Consider the following 23,560-nt stretch of genomic DNA (forward strand, 5'->3'; position numbering starts at 1 on the left):
CTATTCTAGTTCAACAATCAAAATACACCTGCGATAATATATGATTTATACGATGAAGATCTGATGCACTGCCGACGTACTGCTACCCTTTTAGATTATTGGAACGAAGGAACAAAATGACAGAAGTTTAAGTAAGTTTAGACAGTCCCAAATTTGTCTGCAATGCGTTAGGCCAGTGTAAAAGTAAAATCTCAGGCTTTAATCGACTGTACATTTCTTATCTCATGCCTTTTCAAATTCTATTCGTTCTCGTTATGTTTTTATTGATGAATTTCGATACGGTTACGATGGGGCAGTAGTAACCAGTCTGTATAATAAGCTTACGAGCGACGGGATTCGAACCCGAACATAGACGCGTTTCATCCAGACTGCCATCTGAAACAGTACCTAACGGCTAAAGTACCAGACGTAATCTTTGAAACGTTTATTTTAGTGTATGACAGGTGTGATAATATCAAAAATACAACCGCTAGGTAGCTAGCGTAAAAGAACGCTTTGAACTGTGCAAACTCCGCCAAGTCTAAAGTCGTATAGCTTATGCGCTCTGCTGGAAATCCCTGCTGGAATTTCGTGTAGGATATACGATCCCTATATATGCTTACCAAATTCACTAACATTTACGACGAAACCGAATATAGACGAAATATAACCTCCATTAAAAAGATCTCAATCAGATAGATACACTTCGAAAATTGTAGGACCATCGAGAAAGGCACATGGCATGACAGTTGGTCCTTGTTGGCTATGCGGATGGGTGATACGAGTACAAACTTCATTCATATGCAAAACAAGTTCGCCTTAATAATTATTTATTGCTCTTGATTATCTGTACATATGTGCGTGTCAGCTAGAATCTGCTGAATGATAATAGAACTACATAATGATTGCGGGGTTTTTAAGGCCGTATTGCTTATAATAGTGTTGACAGTATCTCATCTAAAAATGCTTCAGCTTCGTTGGCCGTGAAGAGATGCCCCCGTTGTAACTACATTTACATGGTGCAACCTCCACATCGTGGTTGCCCCAAATTGTTCTTAAAAATAAATTAGTTTCTTACATACTCCCTATTTCCACTGGCTCGTATCTGTACGTGTACGCCACCTTTACTATATCGTATTTCAGTTTATAGCCAGCTTGATTTTTTTTGTTGGATACTTAATTTCGTATGAGCAATCTAGACAATCAAGTACCGGTGTTGAGCATGCAAGGCGCCTTGATTCAAAGAAATCAGATCGACTTTTACACATGAATAATTTTAAGGCCCTAACAAGGCCAGCTTTACCCGTTCGAATGATGAATCAAGTATCATATATAATATTGAACTGAGAGCTAAATAATACATCAAAACAAGTATATCAACTTTCTTCAACGGAATACATTCAATACTTAAATAACAAGCAGATTCTTTGACATGCATGAAACAGCTCACTTCAGATTCGACCCAGCTAGACGAATTAAATGATAATTATTACTAATTATAGTAAAACACCCTCATGTCCGATATTATTCAGAGAATTTTAGCTGCATGCAACTAATTGTGGGGCGAACTAACAATGAGGTTTAACGAAAGCGAGCAGGTACCTATATGTTAAGTAATCGAAATTAATACACAAAAAATATATATTAAAATTAGAATAATAAGGATAATTAAATTATCGTAATAATATTGAGTTTATACACTGTCGGCGTTTATGTACGCTATTCATCACTGCACATTGAAACGATGCTTATGGTTGGTTTCTTCATTGGCTACTAGGCGGTCACGATATGTAGCTGAAGGGCAAATTAAGAATCATTAAGTCGTGAATACGATATAGTGGCATTCACACAAACACAGTCTATTGCCAGAACAATGTTCTGATATTCTGCTTAATTGGTTTTCATGCGCACGCGAAGGTTTTCCTTACGACAGCATTCGTATGCCATTGGTCTGCCTTATTCCTTAGTAGTGTATTTCTGGACAGTTTCTTTGGTAACACTTTTTCGCGGTACAGGAGAGCTGTCCGGTGCAACGGACGATGTCTTGGGCTTACGAGCTCGAGCGGCTCGTGGGCTGGATTTTGTTAGTTCTTCTTCGAAATTTCGTGAAGGCCTTCGAATCCTTGCGCGGAGGGCCAGTGATGGTTTAATCTGCTTTCGAATAAGCTTCGTTGCTTTTTTAGGGGTATCCTCCGTGGATTTAGGGAAGATTGAATCCTTCGAGCTCGTGTGGGGTTCTTCGTTATCTGAGTTATCCTCCGGGGATCCTATTATAAACCGTCGCTCCTTCGATGGCCTAGATCTACCCTCAGAACGATGTGTTGTTGTGCCCTTAGGCTGGACCTCAAAAGAGACTTTACGAGGCTCTGCTGGCCGGTCTTGGGTATCTAATGAAGCTTGTCTTTGTGGAGGGGACGGGCATAAATCAAGGGACGTCCTTCGGGTTGCAAGGCGTATATCGGACATATCCTCAGTGAGCAGATCTAGTGTTGAAAACTTTGGCCGAACACCAAGCTGGCTTAGAGATCTTCGGCGAATAGACTCAGAAGAGAGACGATCATCTTCAGTTAGATTGTAATCCTCTGATGCTTGAAAAGAGGGCGGTTCAACCTTCGAGTGATGGATCTGCTCTGGGGCGCCCTGTGAATCTCCTGCTTCTGCAGGACGTACAATGGCTTGCGAGGAACTTTCTTCAGGTTTCTTTCGAATAGTACCTAAGAGATCTACTACCCTCGGCAGATTAATGCGCGTTATATCCACCTCGTGTTCTTGTGCTCCTTTCGATTCAGACCCTTGTTCTGTACATGCCTCGTAATTAGTAGCTTCTACGTCATCTAAACCAAACTTCGTAGATCTTCGGAGTGCTTTTTTCCTTTCCGCCGATGATCCGGCTACTTTGTGCTCCTCTGGTTGTCTCTGAAATGCGCCTTTATCCTCTTGAGGTGGGCTTTTTTTGGGTTGCACGACAACCTTGACAGGGATCTCCGTCGTTACTGGGAGGGCTGGTAATGGCTTCGTTTGTTTTGACACTGCTGTTGTACTGGATGGTGTAAAGGTGTGTTCAGCTTTGCTTTGCGCCGATTCCTCGTCAAGACCTTTTTCTAGGTCCGACACCTGAGTAAGGCTGGAATAATCAGTGATGCTTTTTCGTTTCGAGTTTCCGCTATTTTCGTTGCCGTCATGGGCTCCGTTTTGAGCCGTTTTTCCAGCAGAGTCCTCATGGGCCTGCTTCACGTTCGGGCTGATCGTGACATGGGTCCTAGCTTCCTTCCGCTCTTTATTTTCAACTAGGTCGCTGCATTGCTCGACGGTGACATCACTTGGAGGCGCTTTGGGATCAAACTCAGGACGGTCCTGTTGGGTTTCTGAATGTAACAACATCTGCGAACATTCCGTGTCGACTTGAGCGCTCTGTCGAACGCAGATAGCATTGGCGGCATTATCAATTTCGGCCGAGTCCTCGATGAGAACATCTCCATCCTCCAAGATCTCCACAACAGTCCTCGTATGAACAGCTGTGGTTTCATCACCATCGAATTGCACATAGCTGGTAACCTGTACGGTGCTAATCACAGGCATCTCTTCAAGTACGTGGGCATTTGTTAAACATCTGTGGTTTTTCGGATCCGGCACTGAGACACAGAGGTCATCAACACCTTGCCATCCTATTCACGTTCGCTGTATTAATTAGCACAACTATATCACTATATCAAACTTGGCAGATGTAATGGTCAGCTTTAGCCACAATATCCGCATGCAACGATGAATGAATAATTAGTCCATCGAAGAATACTAGCCATTTTTTGTCGTCCTCTAACTTTTGCGTCCCGGAAAAACTGCAAGGCCTTAGGCGCGCAAACCGCACAGAAGGTCTACCACTTTCTTATGCTGTCGACTTCACCTCGAAGTAAGCTTGAGACCTAAGCAAATATAAATATCGACCTCTATTGAAGTTTATCTACCCCGTAAAGTTTCACGTACACACGACTTCTATGGATGTCTCATTTCCCCTACTGTGACAAAAGCCACATTTTAACGAAAAACGCAAATATCTACACCAAATGACGTCTTATCGGGATCCTGATTATGGCTCGTCGCAATCGTGTTCATCGACACATTGTCGAGATGTGAAATCTTTGTGATTAACAAAAAAAAAGAAACATCATTCACACTTAGACCTTCTCAACGACATTGTCCTTCCGCCGTCCATAGTCGATATCGTTTCTGCCTTCGACGCGAGCTGCCTGTTCAGGATCACACCAGCACGCATCTGTCTTTCGTGCACAAGGCAAGAACTCGCAGTTCAGTAGCCGCGTTCGTTCGCCCGTTCCATCAGCCAGATGTAGGAGGGAAGAGAAACAAAAGAGACTCGCCACTTCTACACTTCCACACTAAAATACTACGTATATATGTATGGATGACTGTGCATTTGTTTGTGTATCTATGTACACGTGCAGTACCTCCCGGGTCGCCCTGTGATACTGGGTATCGCTTAAGCGTTCAACAACAGTAAAAAAGCAGTGTCAGCTCCTAGTATATCCGGTTGCCATTGCCGTTAATATGCCATATTCTTTACATATCTGCTTTACGCGATCGGTCGCCGTTTAGCCTCGCTGGTACAAGATTTAAAGCACAGGGTGGCGTTAACAGTGATACCTAACCTATCGTTAGCGCTCTACACTCGTTAGCTTATTGTAGGCATGGTTCTGGCTGCTATTCTTAATCTTCAGTTTCCCTTATTCTCTCAAGTCTAGATGCATCTGTATATGTGCATGTCCATATGTATTTTCTCATTGCGCGGTGTCGCCTATGATAGCGACAGTAGTAATGGCTGCAAAAACCCAATCATTCCAAGCAGCACGATCGAGCACACACTTCTATAATAATGGCAATAGTAGCTGATGATACGGTCCGGTCGGCTGGAACGAACTGCTCAATCGTACGCTCAGACAGTAAATAATCATATCTGATTGCGTTGTTAGGCCTTTCTGTATTCGAGTGAGGATCGCTCGGGGCACTTTGGTAGCAACGAGCACGAAGAAGCAACGTTCCTGTTTGACTTTCTGCCGGCGCCGTAATTGTACCGGGTGTCCGCGGCCGTTTCGGCAGGTGCGTCTGAAGCGGCGGATGAATGCGGATGTGGCCGCGAGCTTATCGACAACGACGAATGTCCGACTACCACATATATTCGTACTGTATTCTATATAGATGGGCAAGAAAAGTGAGTATGACCGTTTGGTGGTCACTGACGCTGTTGGACAAGGTGAAGCCGGCTTGGTATGAGCGGTTCTCTATAAACCAAGCTACGCTAACTAAAAAGAACAATCATTCGACTTCAGTCCTCACTGACTACTGTCGATAAGTAACCAGTTAGTGATTGAGCGTGTAACGATGATCAATCCTGGATAACCGCTGTGGGCATCAACTTCGACAGCTATATGGCTATAGCCTGAAGGTACGCGTTGATCAGCAAAACAGGCCAATAATACCATTAAGCAAAAAACTAGATTTCGGCCGAAATCTGAATGTGGACTTACGAAAGCAATCGACGTCGTTGCTTCTGCTACGATACAACTAAACGCCAACTGAATAACAATAACCAACGGTCAATACGAGATAAAAGGAATGATAATCGAAATGCGTGGGGTATCCCATACCTAGCCGGTGCAAAGCCATGTTGCCCGGTACGGGTTATCGCGTGGGTGTGATAATCAACCGAGAACACGGCGGCGGTCGGTAGCCAACGGAAACTATCATTAAAAGGACTACGGGATAGTCGGGTAGTAGACCCGTGCCCTTGCACTTCTGGTCACTTGGGTTCGCGTACGAAGCGGTCAGCTAAAAGGCCTCATGGCTTAAAAGTTTACACAGAGAGAGCGAAATAACTGGAAAGCATTGTAAGAGACTATCGTACGAACGATGTGATAGGTCTTTGATAGAGTATAGTCGGGCGTCCCTTTAGGTTCTGTCTTTTCGCTAAATTTGTTACAGCTGATAGTTAGCTAGTAATCGTTTAGGGTAGTGTAGCACGCATGTCCGTGAAGACTGTATAAACATTTTTGTAACCCGCAATATTGCTAAGAGCTTTCTTGCACAGTGAATTGTGTACGGACCCTGATCTAAGTTTACGGAAATATACGTCAATAACTAGTGCCTACACACTAAGTAGCTTAGATAGAAAATATTAATTTTATACCCAATATATTTTAACTGTCTTACACACCGTTTATAATGGTTAGCAAAATGGAACGTACTCAAATTAAATATGCTAATAATATATGACTCTCTGTGTTTATGAATCGGTTGTGATTCTGTTCGTGACTGCAGCTCATAACGTCCCCCTCGGCATCATCGACGTTCACTGATTGGCAATCCACGGTCGGCCGTCTGTATTAGACGCCCACAAGACGAACTCCCCTGGCATAAGCGAATCGAACTGGCAGACTGGATCGCGCAACTCAATGCAGGCTTCCAAATGCTTTGCTCCATCTCTCTTCTGTTTCTCAATTTCAGCTTGTATCGAGTAGTCATTGCAAGACAAGAATAGGGACTCCAAACTGTAGACTTCAGCCGGCGATTGCTCGGGAGGCGAACTACTGATGTCTTATGCTGCTCCTTCGTCTCTGCCCCATAATTCTGTCGTTTTTGCACGGCAGGCGAAACCTCGAATCGCCGCACCGTGACCGTATTTAGGGAATAATTTAATTATTTTCAAATTACGCCACGCCGAAGAACGCGCGAGTTCCTAGCAGATTTCCGACCGATCTTCACTTCTTTCGACAGATCTTTTATGCTACGAGACTTTACTTTATCTATTATAGTAGGATGCATTGATTCTTTTTTCATTTCTATTCCTACATTGAAAACTAACCACTTCGCGGACATTAATTACAGGACAACTTTTTTCTACTGCGTAGAAGCCAATTCTTTAATGAATTGTGTTGCGTGGTGAATTTCATTTCGAATTGGGCGTCCAGCTTTTGTTTCGCGGAAAAGAGGGATCTCGTTTGTATATCGCGATATCCTGTCGTAATGTCGAAGTCATGCGTTGATTAATACTGCTTATTTCTCTTAGATACAACAACGGCTTCGACGGGTAGACGTGTACGATTTTCTTCGTATGAGAAGACAATTGCTGAACAGATATTTTGAGGTACCATTGTTATTATTATTATTATGCAGGCGTGTGTCTACGGTTGACAATGTTGGCAGATGTTATTGAAAATGGGGAGATAAATGTACGTACTTGGCTGTGTCACGACATGAACAATGAACCTACATATAAGGGCAGGTGAGCTTTCAGAAAGCGTGTACTGCATGCAATTTCCTGCCGATTTTTAATTTTTCTCTATTCTATGGCTGTGTACTAAAGGGAATGTTAGATTTCTGAACAACGTCAAAATTTATGTGTACGTGTGTGTATATATATACGTACGAAAGGGATATGTTTATCGACTGGGGGTAGAATTGTGTGTTTAGGTGTCATAGCAATCGTTTGTTTCATATCAACTGGCCACGTTAGCTCGATTTATTATGTTTATCTATTTGATCACAAATCGCGTGTTATACAGGTCGTTACAGGAACTTGGACCATTGATGCATGCAGCTTTTTCTGTCGGCTAAGCCACCCGACAATATGTGGCCCTCAATGGTAATTCATCATTACACGCTTACTTAGATATGTTAAATGGGAAAAATCCCCAGTGCCTGTACGTCTTTATTGCTCAATATGGTCAAGTCTTAGCGGATTATTGTGTTTAAGAACATAACTATGTTTATGTAAATAACGACTTTGTTAAAGAAATTATATTTTTTACCTCATGTCGTCATTGTACCAACTAGCAGGTACGTATATATGGTTCAAACAAACAAAAACTTATTTTGGATGAGGATTAACCCAGCCTAACCCATGCATGGCGTGGTCTTATCAAACATACTCAAAATGGTAAACAAAACTGGACTTTTATATGCAAAATAATGACTTAAAACTGATCTTTCGGAGTATGGTTATTTGTAACTGATCGAATCGATGACAGCTGTTATTGGTACTTATGTGCGTATCGGCGGATGCACTATTTAAGTAAAATGCTCAATGATCCTCCAGCTAGGCAAGCGTCTCTATATACTTCGTCCTTGTTTTAGAAGTACCCAAGGATAAAAACTTTGCAATATAGCACAATCACAAAATCGTTTAACCGGCCGCAGGATAAAAGGTACACTCGGTGTCAGCCATATAAGATGCAATAGTTACTGACACCTAACAAAAAAAGTTTATCAGTCTTGTTCAGCCTGGCACTCAGCAATAACTTTTTACAAATATGTCGTATTGTCTATTTCATGCTACTATCTTGGCTAAACGGTGCTCTAGATAGCCGGCTTCTACCAGTACGCAATTTACTGTATGTCTGTTCCCAGGCCTAAACCTAAATCACTTTGTGTCCCTCTATAGATATATTACTTCTATATGAATACACAATGCAGTACCTAGTTCCTTAGAATCCAGACGTATTCGTCGAGGCATTAACCTTGAAGCAAGCCAGACTATAATCGACGAGCCTAGAAAAACTAAATCAGTGCAATCTTCCCATGGAGGTACGGAACAAAGATAAACGGACAACAGTAAACCATCTTTGCAAACAGCAAAAATCAGAATAGTTGGTTCAGAAGTTCAATATGGGTTAGCCACACGTAGGTAGGGACACCGATATCGAAATAAGTGCACTAATGACGTTCGACCACGAAATGGCCTATTCGGATCACGATTTTCAGGTCCGTATTTACCTGTTTGTACGCAGTAAGGCTTAGGAGCGTTGCTGTATCAATTGTTCTTTGACGTCAAGGGAAACAAATGCACCATTAGCAAAACGAACAAACCTTAGAGTTAAGAGCCATCAAGTTTATTAATTGCGTTGACCAGCTGGTTATCGGCCGGGCTAATTCGGTGATTCCTTATGAAGACGTTCCCGTTTTTAGTATCCTTTTTACTGTTCCGGCCACTCGTGCAGGCCACGTCGTGAAGGCGCTATACACCGTTGATGCTAATTAGCGTAGAGTAAATTAGTTTGAAATGTCTATATTGTAGTGATTAGTATTTATTGCTGCCGTTGTCATCCTTAGAAGCCTGTGTTCCGTATTGGATGATGTGTAACGCCAGATCAAGCTGGCGTTTGTTCATGTGAAACTCTAATAGGTTGGCAAGCGGCGGAAAAGCACAAGCAAAGCTTTGTATGCCTTGTTTCTTCGACAGATACGTTAGAACGTTTTGTCTATGGTATTTTACGCGCCTGCTGTAATACGACCACAATTACAAGTCATTAAAAAATAATTTATTTTTATCTAACTTTTTATCTATAGTATGCACACATCCGACCCTATCTTAGCGTTGCTTTAGACGGCCGGCTGAAGCAGCGAAACGATGTGTGTCTACACTCAGGGTCGAACCTAGACCACCCTTCATCGAGTGTCCGAAGATTTAACGTCACCGCTACGTTATCATTCGGACACGCAGCTTCGTATCCGGAAGGTCGAGTTCGCCAACGCGCTTGGCTTGCCACTATCACAGCGTGTATTTAGTCGGGCATGCACGTATAGCACTGTGTTGACGTCTGTACCGTTTCTATCAGGCAAACAGTGGTTCCGAACGCTTGCGGGACAACGAGTGACACAACTGTCCATTGAAAGCTGAACCGTATTAGTTATGGTCCCATGATCTGTGGAGATCTGTTTAATGAAGAAGAATCATTTGTCAACAATGCAATGTCAGTCATTTGAAGCCGATGGCGTTCGCAGTGAGCAGTTAGAGTGGCCTGTGTGACAACGAAGAACACGAGTAATATAGCCACTGGCTTCCTTCATTTGAACCACAAATTATTGTCCAGGCCGCAACAACAATATAAGTATCTATCATACGCGACAATGAGACGCCTGCTTTGAAACCAGTGTATTATCTCGTTTTGATTTATTTTTCGAATCATTTTATTTAGCGACACACATCGCTTGATAGACTTACGTACCCTGTCAGAGCAAGCATAATGTATTTACATACACATTAATTCATAATCACGTAAGAAAATTATAGCAGGCCACAAAAAAGGTATAGGTATATTCATTAGGTGGTTATTTACATTTCTCACTCGCTCATAAAAGCTAATATGATATATAATTAAAAATATTGCTAGATAAAATAATAGATAAATGCGGTACTAGTGTTTGCAATGTGAGCACAAAGCAATTTGACTGACCAGTTCGCAACTGTTTGTTTTTTTTTATATGAAACAACTAAACGGTATTCAATTGAATTTAATAATAACGCTATACCCACAAGTATGGAAGTACGGTATTGATTTGTTTCCAATAGCCATCCGGTCGCCTCAGCCTATATTCACCTTACACTGGCGCACTCAAATCATCATATTTCTTGAATCATTATTGTAGCGTGACAGATCTCGTGGAAGTCGAGGCATAGTGAGAACGTTTTGAGACACCTCCTGGTGACTGCACTATTATACGGACTGCGCTATCGGCGGGTACCTATGGAACCGCTGACAGCTCTAGCTTCAAAATTCAATTTTTAGCACAATTCTATATTTGTTACCGAACAATGACGACGACATGATGATGATGATGATGATTATGATGATTAAGTAACTATGCTTTTTACACGAAAAAGATATGACTACCGCTGTACCCGTTTCAAACAAACCTTCTACCGTTTTTTGTTTTTATCTACAGGCTCAATGTACAACACAGTCAAAAAAAACATTGTAAGTCGTACGTTTCCACATTCCCTCAACCTTAAGTAAGCTAAATGTGATTTCAATGTTATCCAAATCTACTAAAGGAAAAAGCACTAGCGCAAGGGTCTGACTAAACTTAAGGCACAGTAGCGGTAATCATACATTTCCCAATTCAATCGCTGAGCAAATCAGGAAACTGTCTTTCCACCCGAGCGCCAAGGTCATCCCAGGAAGCAGTTGAGGCAAGTTTGGTTCCGCGACACATTTCGGCCTGTTCTTTTGACAGTGAAAGCGCACAATGAATCGGATGAAATACGTGGATAAGTCCGGGGTCAGGCGCTCGGAATACGGTCAAGTTTGAAGCGACAATCTTGTCAAACAGCTCTACATCCTCTTTACCCCAACCCTCAATCGTTGTGTCAAGACCTCCAACGAGCATTAGGTCCGAGTGGTAGATGCCGACGATGCCGAAACCAAAATGACGCCAATATCCGTGTCGATCATCGGTGACCGCTCGTTTGGCAGCCGAGGCGGCTAGCTCTAACGGTGACTCTAGTCTAATCCCATCAGACGTCAATGTAGAGGAGTTGTTTAATGAAGCACGTAGCGTCTGTTGTCCAACCGCGTTGTTTGCCGATTCTGTTTGACCTGAAGCAACAAAACTTCGAGTTTCGCTATTTTTATTACTAGCATTATCATAAATCGGGAATTTTTTGCTAAACGATATCGTTGGAACGATTTTCTCGGAACCGGCGATCTGTGCAGGGTCATATTGACTGAACACAATCGGAAAATAGACGCTCCGGCCTTGTTGTGTATTCCAGGCAATACGGCGCACCAGGCCGTCGTCGAAAATCATATCGACGTCCACGAAAAACAGGAGAGCATCCAGCGAAAACAATTTAGCGCCAATTTCCAACGCCTGTGCACGGGAGAACTGGCCGCTGGCCTCGACAAGGCGCACATCGTGATTTTTGTACCTAAAAAAGCAGGAAAATTTGAATGAAATAATCAGATTCAAAAAATACAACGCTTCCCAATCAATTAAATATATCTAGCTGACGATAGATCTTGCGCAGGCTTTTGAAAAGGTAGAGCTTTTATTTCTTCTTACTGGTAGCAAAAATGCTTCCTATATACTACGTAGAGGGCCGCAGGTGTTGGCTGCATCCTAGGTCGCGACGGTTCAAGATCACAGCCCTGAACGCTCATAAGGGGATCAAGCAGGTCACGTGCATCGTTTGTTTTTCATATAGAATCGTGATCCCTTGAGCACGCCGTCGTTTAGTCCGAAAAATCATCATTCAATCCTCACCAAATTAGTCGTTGTTATAGGCTTAATTTGTGTGATCCAAGCATTAGCCGAGAATGCATATTCAATGGGTTGCCGCGTCCGAGTTCCCATTGAAACTTTTCATTTACTTATGCATATAATACAAAAAAAAAAACACTCTGTTTCTATTTAACAATAAAAATCTATTGCACGTACTTAATTCTAAAAGCTTCAAGAAGAAGTTTTGGGTCTTCCTCATCAGCAGGTCTAGCGTCCGAATTTTGGAAGTACACTACAGCTAATGCCGTAAAATGTTTCTGGAGGACGCAGTTCGCTTCGTACGTTTGCAGAAATCGCTTGAACGCCTCGGAGCGGCCAGCCAGCGGCACGATAAAGTGCACCTAAAACAAGTACCTGCAGTTGTTTGAAAACCATTGCGAAACCGATAAAGATTCTTTTTTCAATTAATTCACATGGTAAGCTTAAGTAACCCAAAACTATTGCGCCGAACTATAAACATGTGTACTTCGTTCGCGTGGGTTGTATAGTTCGTGTCGTTGGTAGAAAATGGACCAGTGAATGCGATTTCTTTAAATCTTTCTCGATTTCTTTAAAAACGATCTATACGCGACAACAACTTTTTCTTTCGTGGTTACCTTTTTAAGGTCGTTTTCTTCGACAAGCCGCACGAGAGGGCTAGCAAAACTCCGCCGAAGGTAGGCGTGTCTACGAACAGGTATACTCATTCTTCTGCCCCGAAATTTTCGATAGCTTAACAACAAATCGAGGACAAAGTCCATGCCTTGCGTCGGGGTATACCTGCAGTTACCAGTTATATTTGTATCATTATTTGTCATTGGTGCATGAGCACGTAGCTAATCGATGTAGAGAGCCAGTCACCTGACTCACTGGTCTTTTTCTGGTCCATTCGGGGCTGAAATAAGGTTTTCACTTGGAACAACCATAATTTTAATACTGATGTCCGACCATTCGTGCGCTTTTTATTCGAGTCTACATTAGATACCCACCTCATGTATCCATATACGACGTCCCGATAATCAATGACGCGTCCTCTCTGTTTAGAATATCGATTTATCATTGCCATTAGATCCGATATCACCTAGAGTTATCATGTCAAAAGTAGGCCCTATTAATTTCTATATATATATATATGTGTGTGTCTGTGTGTATATGTATATATACATTAGGTCATATAAAGACAAACAGACGCATACTAATGTTTTTGGAGTAGTAACCAAATACTTAATTTGCACATCACTGTGTTTTTAGCCAACAGCAATGGTCCGAAACCAAATTAGAAACACTTTCCTTACCAGGACACCATTGTCTGGGGCCTGTCAAGTGAATTCCCAGGTGCTCAGGTCGCAAAGACTTTTGATTTGGCCTCTTCATAATTTCTTTAGTTTTTTTGTTGCTGTCGCATAGGTAGTTCAACTTCAACTGTGCATCAAAATGCATTAGCAAATAACGAACCTCATTGATGGCAATCTCATTAAACTCTTCAATTCGTCTTCGAGGGTTGGAACTTGCTGGACTGTATAGATTTTTCGAGAAGAAGTCCCATGTCTGAATGTCATGAAGAGAAACAGGTTTGAACTGTTTTAGTGGATGCTGAAGTACGGATCGATCAAACGAAGGGCACTCATCGCCGTCCAGTAATTGGCAGTGGTCTCCCTAGAAAGCCGTCAAGTGAGACCCAGCAATGCAATTTTATCGATTAAAAAGGGACAGGGAAATTGAAACGGTAACTTTTTTTGAGACAAAAATGATGAGACAAAAATGAGACAAAAAAAAAAAAAAAAAAGTAGAGACCTGAACTATAAGTTTCACTCCACATCATTGAAATATAAAAATGCCATTTTGCAGCCCTGGATAGCGAAAAGATCATTTACCCTTAGAATTTTTAGAATCACCTATATTCTCGTATTGCATGCATCTAAATAGATACGTAACGTGATTTCTTTAATAACGCTGGGTTGATAACTATTAAGCTTCGTAGGAAATAGTTCTTTGTATTTGATGATCCATGTTTCCTAACCTAATGATTTCTAAAAATAATGACAAGATTAAGTAGCATGGGTTATCTGGTACGCTTCACTGTATGATAGGTGCGGTGTAGTAACGATTGCGCAAACACCCTATGTATCACACCATATGCTACCAAGTGATACTGCTTACTTGATAATAAAGCATTTGCCTGGCATCTCTCTCGAGTTCAATGAGCTGATGTCTAAGTTCTGCGCTCTTCAACCTTAAAAATACTCGATGCATGAGGTACATTTGCCGGGGTCGTTTGATTGGATGCAATGTGATGACTTTCTGGAGTACATTCTTGCTTAGAGCTTCGGCCTCTATTTCGCCTCCAAAGTTGTTGTGGAATATTGACTGCATCTCATATGACCATGTGCATGGAATACCTGCGATGGTCGTTGAACGTAAATTCAGAACACGACATAATGTTATGTCTCTTTCCTCTTTTTTTAAAGAAAAAAACATACTTTTAACATTTAACATGACAATTCGCTAAAGCTCCCTTCCGCTTATGGATTAGCACTATATGCCGTATATAAGGATTAATGAAATTAGACTAGTAATTTAGTCTGCACAAAGAAGCAAAGTGCAGCTCTTATTTGTCAGCCGTTACATTAAACTTATATGTTTGACATCTCGAAATAACGAACTCAGCTGAGTGGGCCGGACGCAGAACGCCCAGCTTTTTGCGTTGGCGTCAAAGTAGTGAAGACCTAATCATATTTTGTATCTGGCAAACCGCCAGCCGTACCCTGGCGTTACGTCTAACTCTAGAAGGTACTAAAGTAGATAACTATTGAACTAGAAATAAACGAAAAAACTGAATAGTAGATTTATTTAATAGATAGATTTATTTAATTGTCGGCAAAGCCTAATTACACTTGGAATCCCGTTTACCTGCGAACTTGTGGACGCATCGCCCCACTTCGACGTCTTCGTGTGTTGAATACAGATGTTCAAGACAATACCTGAACAAGGAATTCGAGGGCTTTTAAGCTATCGACATCATGGTCGTTATCAGATTTCCAGACGGCTTGCAGATCAAACATCTACTAAATACATTTATATTATTTACAGCCTCCTTCTATGTTATTTATCTATAAATATTTATACATATATGTATATTTTTTTGCGATTCCGTTTTTGATAGCTTGAGTGCTGAGAAACTGGACTACGCGCGTGAGATTTTTATAATTAAAGAGCTTTATGTGAGTAAGAAGAAAGACTTGCGATAAATCAATCAATGAATGTGTTAGCATAGAAGCTTTAAATGCAGCAATTCGCTAATCTAGCAAGAACGTTAGGTCAGGATTGCTTTATACTTAATTGAATAGTAACTTTATGTCGTACTTGATATGTGGTCCTATAAGCGAGAGCGTCTTCCTGCTCATAATCATCCCGGGTCCACCCATGCAGAAGTTTTGATTTGGACCAAGATTTAGTTGACCGTGTTCGGCCTTATTACCCAGTCCCGCCTGACCTGCATGGAGTCGTCGCAAAGTTGCAGCCAAATTGAACAAATAACGCAGACCGCTGTTACAATCAAGCCACTAAATAGTAAATATATCATTCTAGTCATCTTTGCCTCTTCGAGTGACCCACCGCAGAATAGGTGTTTTCGATAGGAAGTACGCGACGAAACCAAGGACCATTAAAACGATACAGCCACTTACCAAATAACTGCATAATGGGCTTTTCTTTTATACTTGTGCTATATAAGCTGGTAAGAGTTACCCATATATAGTGTCACCGTTATGACCTATTAAGAAAAAATAAACAAAACATTTTTTCTATATAAATATAATTTGTACTAGGCTAAACTGGCCAAAAATGAATTAAAATGTGTTAGAGCTGTACCTGCGATTCCTACACCAATGTAAATAGGAATCAAAGGAAACAGTACATAAATCATATTTGTATATATTTATTATTATTACCCGTCAAAAACCAGCTTAAGCCCACTAATTCTCATACGGTTCTTATTCCAATAATACGCTCTGCTGTGTGTCTTGACGCAATCGCACCTGTCGTACCGTGCATGTCTTTGGCGGGACTTCAACCTATAGTGTGACTTAGGTGCTTACCTAAAAAATGCGCCTTCGTGGAGTTAATTGATCTCAAGAACAGCTCTAATCTTTCCGTATGCACGTACACGTCATCATCACAGCGCATAAACCAATCGTATTTGTCGAGCAGATTATCGTACATATATTTAAGCATCATGAATGATTTCTTCTGCGGAGGATAGGAATCATCCACCGATCTTAGTGCCACTAATGGTAAGCCATGTTTTGATGTCTGTAAATGAGTAGGCAAACGGTGGCAACGAAAGCTTTCGTGTTAAATGTGTGCATTGAGCTTTATGCGTAGCGTATAGTCCTCTTGTATACCTAAGATATTGAACCAAATTAAGGAATCGGCAGATACCGATCAAACAACTCTAAGTTTTCACGTAGAACAACTATGTAAGCGTCATCGTGTCACAGTATACGAGAACATCTAATGGTTTTTGGAATTTATTATGTGGATATTAGCGTTCCGAAATTACAGAATTTCTGTGAAAATAAAGTCAACAAAAACTTGAATTAACAACAAACATAAACAAGTTCCTTTTCACTTGTTCAGTGTAAAAAAGGATAACGTCATTCATTCAGGAAAATTCCATCAGCACTCAAAATCTATATGACGTACAGTTCCATCAGATGAAAAGAAGAGGAGTCCCCCGGGAGCTCCTTGACCCCACGTATCGTAAATGGCCACTGCTCGGGAATCAATATATCTTTGTGCGGTCATCACACCTAAGTGAGTTCAGATGAGACTAATTAGTAAACGATTGACAATACGTAATTTATCCGTAATTTACGACCGGACGGTATTGGCATATAGTTACTCCGCCACATTGTTATTATGCCGTTTCATCGATCTCTCGTAGAAACACCCAGATAACTCCAGCAAACCCGCTGGCAAACCTAATGGCTTCAATACCGGACTCGAAAAAAATATGCAGTTCACCCCCTACCCTCTACCCAGTTATCAAGGACTGCGCTATCTATTTGTTCGATATGGAAACACTTAGGAGGAAAGTATACTCATTTAAATATATATGTATATAAAACTGTTTTTGTGCACCTATAGCGCCGCATATATAACCAGGACAGAACCATTTTTTGAAAAGGAAAAAACACAATTAAAAGAAGAACTGAATTAAACTTTGCGACTTTCGTTGCTGAATTTTACCCTAATTTTCTCATTCAGTTACAGGCCCTTGTTATGGCCTGTATCTCGCTACACTAGACGACTTTCGCCAGTTACATAATATATGTGTCGCTGACAACATTTGAATCAGCGGCCCCCGGTCTCTTTCAACAGCGCTGTGGCCCGTTCCTTGTCAAATCTACACATATACATAAACCTATACAGCTATAAATTATCACATACTGATACCTTTGTTCGATACGTATACAAGTTGAATACAAAAAGGTAGTAGTGCTTTAGATAGCCATACATGTATGTGTATATATATGATTAAAATATTCTGCATAACCATTTAGGTATGCAGTTCTACATACCTGTAAATAATAGGCCACTCTCACCGATGATATCCGCGCTAACCAGTTTCTGAGCTAGTCTCCTGGACGTCCTACGAGCCACTTCCCATAGACCGTTATCACAACTGCTATTATATCTGTATTCGATAAACAAACGTTAGATTTTCATGTTATTATATTGGATTCAATATTTGCTACAGGTGAAATATTGCCTTGGTCAATTCGCCACGATATGTTGCGTGCTTGGGGATAATTTGTAACGTTCCTAATATCTACAGTTATTTGTTTTATGTTCAAGTCCTACAGTTAACAATGTTCATTTGTTCACAGTAAAACTGGTTTATCTGCTGTGCACATGCTTATTACATATATATATTATTGCAATAATTCTATTAATATTCTGATATATATATATATTATACATGTTGATGATACGTAAGTTTTTAGAATGCATAGTTCAAAGTCTTTAAAATATACCTGATCCAAAGGAGGAACTGTGATGTGACCAGAAAGCCAAGGAGGCACCCGATCATGAGACTGAACAGGTTCGCCGCCTGCGATCGCCGTAGTTTACCCACACCCCGTTTAGATAAATCTGGGGCAATCAGCAACGGCTGCCAAATACTCATCGTGACGGTAATACTCGGACGCTTTTACCTCGAAATAACAAGGAAAGGCCTCGCCCTGTGGGACCCCCAGAGGAGGGTTAGCGACAGAATAGGATCATCCTGAAAGAATTCCGAGGACATCACAGTTCCATCATATTAAATGGTTCGATTCGACATTACTGATGGTATATTTTGCCATCTTTATCCACCTTCTCCACGCATTCAATTATAAGATATATATCGACCATTCATCTAAGGGCTGAGTAATGTTTTCTCAAGATTTCGAAACTGTGAGATTATTTCGAAAAATGCTGTTATAAACCTGTTCGTGCATGTACATAGCATTAACTCAAGACGAGCAAAACCTCGACTATTTGCTAACCTCGTTATCAGCACGCGTATTGGTCAATGGACACCGGTAATGTGTATTGCGTTGACAAAGTTTACGACGGCGTAACCAGAAAGCCAGTGAGACTGCTTCATAAAACACTGATTGATGCTCTTTTATAGCTGTTGCATCCAATGCCATTAACGCATTCTCGTAAAAACGCTAAGCCCAGGAGTGATACCTAGACATTGTCTTACAGCAAGCTAGGGCGATATTTCTTGTCCTTGTTTAGCTATCCACAGGAAACACAAAAATGTGTAAAGTCGTGGCATGCTTTCAATTAGAAATTAGCGCTGGTTGATGTTTGCACAGGAAAAATCAATTCGTATCATTTTTTCGAAAATATCACTGTTGCTTACCGAGTAAAACTCTTGTTCGGTTTTCTTTTACTGGTCATTTACGCAGATAATTTTCGACCACTAAATGTAACTGTAATCATATCGAATTTGCTCTCGTATACTGGTAGCTTTCCCTAATGATCTTACGTGGGATAAGGAAAGTTTGTATGCTTATAGTCTTCCTCACTTTATCAGGCGACGAACATCGACGCAAACAGCACCATAAAAAAAAAACCTATTGCAAATGTTCTCGATGTTTCAGTGCAATCACATGGTAATTTTATGCTTATATATGCATATCCATACACAACTATTAACTTCATCGTTAAGCGTCAATCCGATTCTGCACATATAATAAGTTATAACTAATGCTTTTTAATAAGATTTAATTACTCATACAGGACCTACAACAAAGCAGTAAGCTCATTCGGGCATCTACTCCATCAGTGTACGTTCTGCCGTCTGAACGAATATCGGTTGCGTCGTGTTGATCGTTCTTCTTTCAGCGCCCCGTTCAATAATTTTATTATCAGTTTCATTATTAATTTATTATTTCGTTATTCAGCAATCATCCCCCAGAATCCAGAATGAAGGAAATATCTTTGTTGTTCTATGAGTAATTCCATCAGTCAGCAGCAAAATTGTCGACACCTCTTTGAATGTTGTGTACCACCTTTCACTGGACAAAGGGGGAATTCGAGCGTTCTAATCACGCACTGGCAGCTTTGGCCGTATGCACGGAAGCACTGCTCATTCAAAACTACTGTGTGCTAGTTTAGTCCTATACTTCTGTGGCTGTTACGGCTGTCGTCATGGAAGTTCGACGTCCTATTATTCACGCCTACTGGGTACCAATGGCGGCTAAACAACAACTGCAGCAAGAACAGCGGCCACAGTTCTGACAGCGCGGTATCCGGTTGCCGGAACCCGTGGGTGTGTGCCGCTTAATTTCCCCGCGACCATGTGGTTTTATAGGGAGAAAGACAAAACTGCCTCCTCTTTCGCAGGACATGTTTACCGATTCGACCCATGCGTGCTTTGCGCGGCGGAACGTAATGGTGGCCAGGTGGAAATCATAGGGTTGTAGATTGGATCTTATCGAATAATGGAATAAGGAACCAGCCTTGCTTACGCGTGAAGCAGCGAGGACAACCGGCATGTCATAACCAGCGTCATCTGGGTGGCATGCTGAGCTCCATTTGGTTGTTTTCCGACGGCCCATAAAACGATGCGTGATCCAACATCGACGGTTCTGACGTGGTTGTGTGTGTGTGTATATGTGTGTATGTGTGTGTGTGTGTGTGTGTGTGCCTATATGTGTAATTAAAGTGACGGTAGACGGAAGTGCTAGTCGTCAGATCTAAATGTCCTCAATGGCTTGGCCTCTAACTGTTGCAATGGGTTAGGATTAGCTAGTAAGCTAAATTGTATCTGAAAAATAATACCATTGAATCATATTGGTGTTGTTACAGGAAGATTGAGACAAAAAAGCATTAGAACCGGACTTATCTAACTGTCCTCTGTTCTTTCATGAAATTTCGCCTCATTATGGAGATTTTTTAAGAAAAATCAACACGGCCTGCGGGACATTTCTCTATTGCGCCTAAACACACCATATAGAAAATACACTTCATAAATAGGCAGCCTTGGCAAAATATACGGACACTTTGCCATGCCAAAACTCTTCGGGAATCCATCTCAGGGCAGCTTGTTTCTAGAGGCGCATTGATGTTCTCGTAGAGCACAGTTTGACCCCAGGAAGGTGTCTTTGGAAAAATATTATCGGTCTTTGGTACATCAACGTAACTGTAGTACTCGAAAGTTCCTAAACTTCGCGTAAAATCTAAACATTGCAGAAGCACAAGGCTTAAGCCCGCCACATGGCAGATTAATGGAGAGCTTATTAAATAATTTTTACCGAAAAGTTCTGGTACGGAGCGTCACAAAAGCCGGCTCTCTTTGACCGTATATTGACTCCATGCTGGGTCAACCAGGTACTCTCAAAGCCGTAACCAGCTGAAGTCAACACATTCAGCGTCAGAAATATGCGTGTTAGGAAACTCGATATTTTTTGTCTTGCCGTTAATGCAGTAGCCTAAACGACTGGTATAAAACCCAGGGGTCCAAGGTTCGTGAATGACATACTATACAACAGGTCAAATTGAACAGAGCTTTATGTTTCGTGTTCTTTATTAGATTGGACCGGCGAGCCCGTTACTATATATCCGGTTGGTAACATCAAGCGAATTATCACCCCAGAACGAAAAGTAAAATCCTTACTATTTCACTTCATGCGCACGGAAAAGAGGCGCCCACTCTATCGCTACGAAGTTACCTGATCTCCCAAGCTTTGTGCTGCGGCAACATGTATCCTAACAATTCTCATACTTTAGGTAAACAACTTTTAAAAACATAATCACTTTGAAATCTTCTTAAATGCAAACAATATACAGCCTTTATGCAGCTTCAATTAGAAGCAAATATTATTATGTTGTGGAATGAAGCAATCATTTGGAAGAAAAACCTGCTTCTATTAAACTTTTTTAATCTAGGCTTTGTTCCCAAGATCGAAATATGCATTAACGTTATCATTAGTTAACGTGTTTAACCTTACTAGGCTGAGTGTGGCACTGGAATTGCCATAACGAAAAATACAAACCTGATAACAGCGAGAGACAACACGCGTCAGAGTTTAACGCAGCAAATAACATTTTAGAGAGATATTCCACGTGTAAACTACGGGTTATTTGAATCACTCTATTGAGTGGAATCACTCTATTGAATCAGTTCTCACAAGCTGAGAATAACCTTTTACGTCCATTTACATTACATATAAAATTTCACTACGAGGATTTCGGCGAGCATTTTCCTTTAATAGTTAAAAAAAAAAATGCTACTTGAACTTACATGCTAAATATGTTAATCGTATGCACAAGATCTAACACTTACCTGATAGGGACTCTTTTATTTGATTTCTGCAGAATTCTTTCGGGTTCAGTGCTGCCATTAAACCTGGACGCAGCGACTACACGAATCTCTGATCATGGTGTTAAACTTCAATTGACGTTCACTGTTCCACTGAAGCTTTCGTTCCCCGAAATTTGTTTACGGGACAATAACTTATAAACTTCGCGGACCACGACGCAGGAGGCATACTCTGCTAACTTATATTACTACAACATTCTATGTTCACATTTACTAATGATGCCAATAGCTCATTCGTTCCAGCGAATAGATGCCCGGCTTTAAATAGAGTTTTTTTTATGGCGGAGTGGCCGCTTCGGCTCATAGGTTATTGTAATTAGCTACCTTATGGTGGGAGTTCCCTTTCCATTCACCGGCAATACACCTTGTTGTGTATGAACAAAAAATACACACTACAAGTAGATTCAACTCTGATACTTTCCAATACGTTCTAGTAGTTCTAATGCTCTTTCATGCTTCTATCGGTACCTTACTAACCATATAGAAAGATCTAGATAATTAGATTGCACGCTTTCCCGTCTCCAATCACCGTTTAATTTTTACAGTCGCACGGTACGCCACGTAACGCATCACCAAATTGGCTAGGCGCCGATTCGAGGATCATCAGCCCACAGTGTCGCTTAAGCAAGCGCCGTTATAGATCAAGAAAGCCATTGACAGTGCGTTAATTCTCTGACCCTAGCCGGCGAGAATGTCGCCGAGGCCAAGTGATTCTCTAGCGGGCCTCCCATACAATCGAGACTGGCAATCACTAGCGAAGATGAAGACGGAATCACTCAAGGGACGACGGGCACACTCAGTAAACTGCTGTTTTCGAGGGTCCTTCCACTTTCCGCATGATGTCGACAGATCTCTTTCTTTTCGGATAGATGTTTCCTTCTCTGTCCGAGCTGGACGCAGAGAGAGAGCGCCCTGCTATCCGCACCTTCAGATCGGCCATAAAACTGCGTACTCGGCCGTGTCTCCGTAGATCCTTCTGGATCCGTTTAGTCCACTAAGATAGTTTTCGCCAATTGGCCTGGCGGGCTTGATTCTCGCATACAGCAGAAACGCTGGCGGTTGGCCGGCCAGCTAGCAGCCAGTCAACCAGAACACTCGACAAAACAACTCTGTCACCCAACAAACTCCGACGGGCGGACTGGCCAAGCAGGCAGCTTGAAGGAGTGCGTAGAAGTTACTATAAATATCGCGGAGCTTACTCTTTCACCGCTGAGCCGGATGGGCAACACTAGCTAGGCACGAACATTCGGCAACACGAGTCGTATAGGACGAAAGATCTCCCTTAAGTGAAAATATCAGCAGAAAAAGAACGAGTGAGAAAATGAACTATATCGAGAGCATCACTGCACTGGGTTAGCTGGATATTTTTTTCTGACCGTGGGTGCCAGAGAAACCAGCTGCCAACGACAGCTTTAAGTAGAACTACCACTATATTTTTTTGGCCACGGTGTGATTGCACCGTTTGCCATTGCGCGCCAATACTTTTGCGCTTCTGTTACGATGAACGTTAACATTATTCTGACTGGCTCCCGTAGCAGCCGGCTCAGGGTAGCATTTCCTTGTGTTCTCTCCACCAGAACCGAATCTTTAATAGCCGCTTGCAAAGGCTATACCCCCATATAGCGCTTTCGCGCCTATTTGTCTGTGTGTCGA

At 41.6% G+C, this 23,560-nt stretch overlaps 2 protein-coding genes across 3 annotated transcripts; both read right to left on the minus strand.

Moving 5' to 3' along the window:
• Positions 1-775: 775 nt before the first annotated feature.
• LOC147757813 (uncharacterized) lies at positions 776-10,440 on the minus strand. The gene is made up of 2 exons (XM_086982136.1): positions 10,301-10,440; positions 776-9,785 (listed from the first exon to the last, which is right to left on the minus strand). Exon 2 carries the CDS (start codon positions 3,556-3,558, stop codon positions 1,936-1,938), a length of 1,623 nt encoding a protein of 540 aa, XP_086838262.1. The 5' UTR covers positions 3,559-9,785; positions 10,301-10,440; the 3' UTR covers positions 776-1,935.
• LOC111243999 (chondroitin sulfate synthase 1-like) lies at positions 9,908-23,168 on the minus strand. Of its 2 annotated transcripts, none has more exons than XM_022790496.2 (13): positions 21,872-23,168; positions 18,066-18,316; positions 17,610-17,725; positions 16,732-16,838; positions 16,125-16,338; positions 15,391-15,520; positions 14,938-15,008; positions 14,188-14,426; positions 13,483-13,683; positions 13,017-13,108; positions 12,645-12,807; positions 12,205-12,389; positions 9,908-11,695 (listed from the first exon to the last, which is right to left on the minus strand). In XM_022790496.2, exons 2-13 carry the CDS (start codon positions 18,215-18,217, stop codon positions 10,888-10,890), a joined length of 2,478 nt encoding a protein of 825 aa, XP_022646231.1. In that variant the 5' UTR covers positions 18,218-18,316; positions 21,872-23,168; the 3' UTR covers positions 9,908-10,887. The 2 variants fall into 2 exon arrangements, with proteins under 2 accessions (XP_022646231.1, XP_022646232.1); XM_022790497.2 differs by lacking the exon at positions 21,872-23,168 and adding an exon at positions 18,579-18,734.
• Between the last annotated feature and the right edge of the window lie 392 nt (positions 23,169-23,560).

Source organism: Varroa destructor, unplaced genomic scaffold (genome assembly GCF_002443255.2).
Source record: "Varroa destructor unplaced genomic scaffold, Vdes_3.0 BEIS01000002.1, whole genome shotgun sequence".
Taxonomy (NCBI): domain Eukaryota; kingdom Metazoa; phylum Arthropoda; class Arachnida; order Mesostigmata; family Varroidae; genus Varroa; species Varroa destructor.